Consider the following 8,294-nt stretch of genomic DNA (forward strand, 5'->3'; position numbering starts at 1 on the left):
ACCCAAGGCCAAAGGTCACTGATTTCTGCTTTGGAGATTGAGGTACAAGTTACAGAGTTATGTACCCTGGAGATTAGGAAAACATCTTTGCTTTTTCTTTGAAGAAGTTGTGTAAACTATTTTAACAAAGATTGGATTGGCTAATATGAAATCAGCTTTCAATAATGAATTTATAAATACTCAGTTACGTCACAGATGTTAGAGCTGGAAGGGGCCCTTAGAGATCACTGTCCAATCCCTTTAGTTCACAGATGGTAACTGAAGCTCAAAGAAGTGAAGTGTAAGAATCAAATTTCTACATACTCCACCAAGAAATTTCAACTTCACTGTTTTTTAAAATCAAGGATTCTGAACACTGGCATTTATCATGGCTTAATTATCATTAATTAAAATAATTATTAATTATCAAAATAAAATTATCGTAAATACTCCCCCATTTTTTTACTAATCTTGTTTGCTCCGAAATTGATTTCTTAAAAACTAAGTTTTGTCTGTATTGAGAGTTATACTTTTATATCAATGTTAGTGTCTCGAATATAATTCAGCTTCCTGTGATTGCTTAGACCTTATGTGTCAGTGAAATCTCTACACAAACATTGACAAAAAAATACAAGTACTCTACTCAATTTGATATTGGGAGAATTTCAGAAAAATGCAACTCATTCTTCTAAAAGCCACATAAGCAAGAAAAAATTGTAATACAACACACAAAAACTATGAAAATTAGATATTTTATTTATAGTTTAATCATGAGAACAATTTTCTTGTTCTTCCAAGATGTAAATACATACTAGAATAAACTCTGTAGAATATACAAAAAATACATACTTTTCTCATGAAATTTTTCTTTATAATAAATAGAAGGAAACACGTGTGTGGCTGATCCTGATAATGCTCCGTGTCTGCTTAGGTTTTCAGCCTGTTGATTTATTTTTAATCTCTTGAAAGAATAGGGGAGTTCCTTCTCCCCTAAAAGGTCGAGATAAATAATACATGAAGCAATCCTCCCTCCTGATTTTTCCCTTTTCCTCCACATTTCTCCTTTTGATAGAGAGTTCAGCCTAAATTTCCACGCTTGCATTCAATCATTACAAAGCCTACAAATTATACAATGACTTCTAACCTGGCCCTCTAACAAAACAACTTTTTCCCCCTTATAAATCATAAGAGACAGATGGCAAAATGGAGAAGAAAAAGGAAAGAGAAGGGCGGGACAATAGGCATTGTGACGAATCTGGGAAACAGAACAAAGTGCACATCAGAGAGGGAAAGTTTGGTTTGACAGGTGAAATTCCCACAGCCCGCAGACAGCACTGGGAATAAAGCAGATGCCAGCCATTGCAAATCTGTGGATAATATTATTACCGGTAAAATCATTCAGATGCTAAGATACATTTCTTTCTACTCGACATTAACATCTCTACATAGAAGCAAAGGTGAAGAGATCACAGGAATCAGTTGCATTCCCTCTGGGAGATTCACACGCACTGCACCGGGAGAGGGGAGGAGGTCAGTCCGCTCTGCAAACTCTTTCGACATGCCACCTTCATCTCTTCTCAGCATCTTTTTAGCCTTAAGAAGTGCCCCCCAAACTCTACCATCCTCTTTGACAATAAGCTCCATCACACCAATAAATTAGAGAGCCCGTCTGAATGAGGGAAGCCCTTCGCCAAGAAGGCAACAAACAACCCAGGAATCATAACGGCTACACCTGCTCTGAGTAGTGAGATCGTTTCTGGGGCATGGAAGCGGGGTCAGGAGAGGGGTGGGAGGAGGGCTTGAACGGGGACAGGAAAGGGTAGCCACTAAGGCCTGGCGTGGGTAGCAGAGATGGCGGCTCTAGATACAGTCCCTGACTATGGGCAGGTGAGGTGCGTAGCGGTTCTTGTCGGGAGGTGGGGACTGCCAATAGTCCATGTCTGAACCCGCCGGGCTGGCAGGAGATAAAGTGCAGCTGTAGGGCGAGGTGGAGTTGGAGGAGGCGGAGGAAGACGGCGCGGGGCTGTTCGTGCAGCTCCACGTCGAGGCAGGCGAAGGGCTATCTCCGCTGTTGCTCAGGGCGGCACTAGAGCCTCCGGGGCTCAGCAAGACGGCCTCGGAGAAGAGCGCCCCCGGCAGGCCGCCGCCGCTGCCGCCGCCCCCGCAGTGGTCAGCCAGGCGCAGCGTCTCGGTGAGCGCCCATATGTAGTTATGGGCGAAACGCAGGGTCTCGATCTTGGTGAGCTTGGCGTCCTCGGGGAACGTGGGGAGCACCTCACGCAGCGCGTCCAGCGCCGCGTTGAGGTTGTGCATGCGGTTGCGCTCGCGGTTGTTGGCCTTCAATCTACGGGTCTTCTTGATGCGCTGTACCGTCTCGGCCGTCTTGGCGCCGCGAGAAACGGCCCGCGCCCTGGAGGGGCGCCGCTTGCACTCGTGCACCAGACCCAGCAGCCGCGCTGGCCGGCAGCCCTCGGCGCCTCCCGGCGAGCCAGCCCGCGCCCCGGCCCCGGTCCCGACCCCACGCTGCCGACGCGCCCCGCCCGACGCGCCCAGCTCCTCCTCTTCCTCCTCGTCGGCGCTGGAAGATAGCGGGGTCAGAGCCGCCGAGGCGGGGGAGGCCGAGCCGAGCAGCACCAGCACGTCCTCTTCCTCCTTCAACTCCAAGGTCTCAGATTTGACGAACATCCTGGAGAAGAGAGCAGAGAGGGAGAAAGAACCAAACGAGGCGTCAGTATAGAAGCAGAGGCATGTTCTTGGTGTCACCGGGATGTACTGCTGCGCGCACCCGAGAAGAACCCCTCGGAACGGCGCCAAGGAGGAAGGTAAATTGGGGAGGAAACCCCTCCAGTGCTCCCCAAGCTCAGGAGCGCCCCTTGTTGTGACCCCGTCGCCAGCCAACTGAGTCCCGAACTCTACCGGCCGCCCTGACGGCTGTGTTCCCGCCCCGGAAAGGGCTGCGGCCCCCGTGACAAAGATTCAGCGCGAGCGAAGGGCGTTCGGGCGTGGTGGGACGGAGTGCGGGAAACACCCTTCCAAGTTGGAAGCCGCCGCGCGGATACTTACTTAGTTCGCTCTCTAAATGTGCCTCGGCGTCGCTATTACTTTGGCGTGTGCTGCGATTCTCCGAGTAGTCCGGAGCGCAGCGCTGCCCCTTCTGCTGCCTTGGAAGCAGCGAGACTGGCGCTACTGCGGCGCGGCTCCGCGGGGGACCTCTCCGTCGTGCGAGTTTGCCAAGAGCCCCGGCGGCCGCGGCGACCCGCCCGGGTCTCGTGTGTTGTGCTGGTGGTGCGTGTCTGTCTGTCAGTAAGTCCCCGGCCGTGCAGCTCCTGGCACGCGACTCCCAGGCACTCCAGTTAAAGCGAAGCTGCTTGTGGTTCAGTGGCTGCGTGTCTGGCACACGACTCTCCTTAAAACCCCTTATATACCACCAAGAAAACAATCAGATCTGCCCCCGGGGCCCCCATCTCCCCCCATCCGCGGCCGCCGCCGCCTCCTCCCCCTGTGCCGGCCCCCCTTCTCCCCCGCTTTTCCCTCCCCGGCTTACTCTTTTCATTGCATTATCATCATTCATTTCTTTCTCTTTCTTCACCCACTTCCCCCCTCCCCTGGCCCTGCCATCCATCCATCTCCTCCCATCGCCCCCGCCTCTCTTCTCCCCCCTTTATCTAATCAGCATAAAATGGTTCTAAAGCTCCTGCTGGAGCTCGAGGCTGCGGTCGGAGTGCTGAAGCAGTGGCGGCTGCACCGGCTCAAGCTGCGGCTGTTGTCGCCGCCGCTGCCCATTGTGATTGGTGGCTCGCGCTCGGCTGGAGCGTGCCGCTAATTTATTAATGAATGGAGGTCGCGAGGCGCAGCTGGCCAATCAGGGCGCCCGGGACTCCGGGAGGCCTGCGAGCCACGCGCACCGGAGCCCGCTCCCTTTCAGCGGCTCATTAGGGGCCAGGGCTCCGGGGACCGGCGGGGAGACCAAGGCGACCGCCCCCGCCCGGGTCCTTGCTGCTGCACCCCACCCCCGCCCCGACGCGCGCGCGCGCACCGCACCGGGCGTTGCCCGGCCTCCTAGCTCCCGGACGTCGGGATCCGAGGAATTAGTTAATGGGGGTCAGAATCCTGGGGAAAGCAGTTAGCCCTTTGGTGATGCCGGACGTCCCTTGGCAAAGCTTCTTAGGAGCTGTATCAAATAGTAAACTATTTAAAAACGCTTTCATTTGGTTAAAGGAGGAATGGGATATGGATGACGAGCTGTGGGCACTTGGTGGGCAAGCGTGTTTAGGTTCCAGAAGGACTGACGTGGGAGGATGAAGAGAGAGGAGATTGGAAGATTCATAGGGGCGTCTCCTGCCAGGGCAGATAGAGTAGGGGAGCAGCTGATAGGCTTTTAGGGGATGTGAGAATAAAAGCACTCACACATAAGAACGACAAGGGACCTCCTCATTTTACGTGTGACACACTGAGGCTCCGAGCACGGATATAGGTTTTTGGTTTGCTGGGGGTGGGGGGCGTTAGGGTTAACCCCAGTTTATGGCGGGGCGGGACAGCAAAGAGGCTTCCTGCGGGGGGGGGGCAGGGGGAAGAGCGGCCGACTCGCAGCTCCCTTGAGCGAATGGGCAGCGTTGACATCTCCATGACCTCTGCTCCGCGCTGGGGGGCGTTGTAGGGACATGGGGCCCGTCCTCCCGATTCTCCCGGCTTTTCAATAGGAAAAAAAGAGCTGGAGGGCTACTGGACCTCGAAGGGAACTTGTTCTGAATTGCTCAACAGCCCTCCCTGCGTCGTCCTCCTCCTCGCGCTCACGCCCACCCTCTTGTCGAAGTGGCTGACTTCTTAGAACCAGAGCCCCCAGAAATGTGTGCTGGGCCGAGTGTTAGACGGTGCATGAGTAGCGGGGATGGATCTGGACTCCAGTAGATTGGAGAGGAGTCCCTTTTGCAGATTTAAGTTTCAGCAAGGCACAGTTGGAATGTTAGGATTTGAAAAGTGGCCGGAGAAAAAGGATATTGTTTGTGGTCTCGGTCTCATTCGAATTGTAGGAATTGGAAACAAGTTGTATTTCAGAGAAGGGGATGATGGAAGTGTTTTGGAGTGGTTTCAATTTGTTTAATGTTTTCTGCAGGGAGATCATGCGCCGGCCTGGAAGACACAAAGTAAAGAAAATGAAAATTAGAATCCCATGAAAGAGACTGTTATCCGCTGCAGCTACCCACCCTCTAGACTTCCTTCTGTCCTGAATTTATTTGAAAACTGCCACGATTTTCACCTTGCTGGTTGATATTTGTGCTTTGCGTCTCCTCCACTTTAAAAACAAACTCCCTAAATTTAAAAGAATTATTTCCCCAGTTCCCTCCTCAATCCTTTTAGAACAGATTAATTTCATAAGGCAGAAATGCAGATATTAAAAAAGAAAGAAATGTTCAGTGTCTCCAGAATACAGCATTTGCCTCTCTCACACTTCTTTGGGTCTCTATCTCTGTATCATGAACCTGCAGAATAAGAACTTCATAAAAGAGTTTGACCAAGCAAAAGATGTGTCAGTAGTGAAAGATAGCAGAAGTGCTTACCATGGTTGCATGCACACATTAGCATTATTTTATAGGTGATGATCACTGATACCAAACAAGTAAATACTCTTTACAGTCCCCCTAAAAGAAAACCCTCTAATGTCTTGGCTAGCCAAGGTAAAAAATGGAAGGGACACATGGGAGTGTATGCAGGAATTTTGTGTTAATTTTAAAAGAAACAGAGGATGAGAAAGCTAGGTTCTGAGGAAATGATCAGACTACTAAAAACAAATACTGGAATGATGGGAGATATTATGGAGTGTCAGTCTTTAGATATCTACGTCTCATGGAAGGAGTTGCCTGCAAAGAAAGACAAACCAATAGGTTAATGTAATAGAAACAAAAGAAAGTTTACTTTAGCATCATAGAAACATGCTTCTTTGCACAGGTCTTAAATTTTTGGTTAAGCTAGGAAGTACTGGGTTGATTTTATGATAAAATATATTGGGGGGAAGAATAGAATCAGAATCCAGTTAAGTGGAGGACTACAGGAAGACCTGATTAGCTTTTATAACTCCAAACAAACACTGAGATCAAGCTGGTTCTAATGGTTAGGGCTAGTGAAAAACACAATGGATTTCTTTTTTTTTCTTAATTAATTAATTTATTTGGCTGCATCGGGTCTTAGCTGTGGCACCCGGGCTCTTCGTTGTGGTGCGAGGGCTTCTCTCGAGTTGGTGGCCTGAGCGCTCGGGCTTGGTTGCCCCGCGGCATGTGGGATCCTAGTTCCCCGACCAGGGATCAAACCTGTGTCCTCCTCATTGGAAGGCGGATTCTTAACCACTAGACCACCAGGGCAGCCCCACAATGGATTTCTTTAGTTGATTTTTAACAGTATTTGGGTATCTGACCCTCCAGTTTTTATGTTCTCCCAAGACTTTATGTTTTTATGATGCACTGAAACGGTGAATGCTTTTCTTTGTCAAAATCCAAACTTTCTCTACTGTCTATAAGAAGTTAATAGTGCATATTTAAGTGTATCCTGTGCAGATATGTAGTAACAGTAAAATATTATTAGGATGAATTGCACATTTCTGATTCTGGAAATTTCCAGGAAAGGAAATTATTTTCAAAAAGTATGCCAAGAAACTAATATATTGTGTACATATTCACATGACATAAATGAGTCTCTAATCTATGTAAATCGAAAGATATCAGGGAGTTTATATAACTTTATTTTTAAAATAAGGGCTTCTTTGGATATATGCAGTGATGTGTGTTAGATCACTGTGCAAAAGTACAGGCGTTTAAAAAAAAAGTCACCCTCTATATTATCATGGAATTTTAAGAATTTTGGTTGTGTGTTTCCATTGTAGCCTTCAAGAGAAACATCACTCTTGATAATATTTCTGGAAATATTTCCCATCATGAAGAGTATTGTTTTTTAAAAGAATACCAAGGACAACTAACTTGCTAGTGTAATCCAGAAATCAGCCGTTCACACTCAGTTGCAAAATTTTATATGTTCAACATTTTGCTCGGTTTTGCTGAAAGAAAGCAATTTCGATTTGTACTCAGATTTGCAAAGACGTGACCGACGCCAAATATCCTTAGCTGGACTTTTCTTACACTCTTTTAACTTAAATAAATTCAAGAGGCACTTGTGTGGTCTAAAAGATTGTCCAGATGAAATGAGACTGAAATGTTATGAGAAGGGGGAGGGGAGCGCGTGAATAGTGTCAGGGAGTTTGGTGACCGAGAACTGCTCCTGTCCATTGCGTGAACTGTCCTAAAGGGTCAAGCTGTTCATCTTCAGCCCCTCTTTCAGCGTGCAGTCCTACTTTAAGGGAACAAAAGCTCAAAGCAGGCAGTTGTCAAGAAATGGGAGCCCAATGATTTAAACTCATCCCCAAGCCTTAAAAAGAAAGGGGGACCGAGTGTGTGTAGGGAGAGAAAAGTGACGTAAGGGGAGGGGATGGGGGTGGAGACCTTTAGAAAGTCTTTGTTGTTTTTAAGAAGTTTGAACTTTGAGACGACCCAAAAGCCCCAAAGTTTAGGGTAGGTGTTGCTGTGGAGCCACAGGCTACATCCCCTCCACACTTCGACCTCACAAGTGGCCAGAGAGGACAAATGATCCCCACGCCCATACTCTTGCTGTTGCAGGTGAATGGGGCGAGGGCGGCGGCAGAGAAGGGCTCCTTTCCCAGAGCGTTGCAGGAGCAAAAGTTTGCCCGCCCATCAAGCCTGTCCCCCAATTCACAGTAAACCGCCCTGCCTGCAGGGGAAGGGAGGGTTTCTGCTGTGCTAAAAGGACCGGATGACGTATCTGCCAAGGGTGGCTTTGTAGCCTAAATCCTAGTCTGCCTGGTGAGCTCTCAGAAAGGCGGAAAGAGGGAGAGAAAAAGTTAGCCGGTCCTGAAGAGCTTTAGTTCTTCGCCGCGGACTAGAAGCACAGTTTCCAGCGCCGAGGAGGCCCGAGTGGGAAAGATCAGCTCCCCCCCCCACACCCCAGCAGAGGACTCCTCACCCTGTCAGAGTTCATTACCGATGATGGTGAGTGCTTGGGTGCCAGAGTGAGCTCGGAATTTTTGGCAGTTCCCTTCTGGGGAGCCAAGGAAGCCAAGAGCAATAACAGTGTAAACTCACGCCCCACCTTCTTACTGGACCCCTGTGCGGATTTCTCAGTCTCATCCTCGATTTTCCCTCGGATCCTGTCGGGGAGGATTTGTCAAATCTAGTCCTGCAGAGGTCCGAGCTAGGATGCTGCGCTGTCATTTCAGCGCGCCAGCCCCTCCCCCTTCCGTGTTTGGGAGAGGC

General features: G+C 49.2%; 1 protein-coding gene across 1 annotated transcript; it reads right to left on the reverse strand.

Moving 5' to 3' along the window:
- Positions 1–715: 715 nt before the first annotated feature.
- Positions 716–3,374, reverse strand: NEUROG2 (neurogenin 2). The gene is made up of 2 exons (XM_029235999.1): positions 3,043–3,374; positions 716–2,665 (listed from the first exon to the last, which is right to left on the reverse strand). Exon 2 carries the CDS (start codon positions 2,662–2,664, stop codon positions 1,840–1,842), a length of 825 nt encoding a protein of 274 aa, XP_029091832.1. The 5' UTR covers position 2,665; positions 3,043–3,374; the 3' UTR covers positions 716–1,839.
- Between the last annotated feature and the right edge of the window lie 4,920 nt (positions 3,375–8,294).

Source organism: Monodon monoceros, unplaced genomic scaffold, assembly GCF_005190385.1.
Source record: "Monodon monoceros isolate NGI ecotype Baffin Bay Population unplaced genomic scaffold, NGI_Narwhal_1 Super_Scaffold_20, whole genome shotgun sequence".
NCBI classification, from domain to species: Eukaryota; Metazoa; Chordata; class Mammalia; order Artiodactyla; family Monodontidae; genus Monodon; species Monodon monoceros.

What these genes read in the sequence shown, in the direction of transcription:
- NEUROG2 (XM_029235999.1), bottom strand. Translation starts at nt 2,664, where the DNA reads ATGTTCGTCAAATCTGAGACCTTGGAGTTGAAGGAGGAAGAGGACGTG.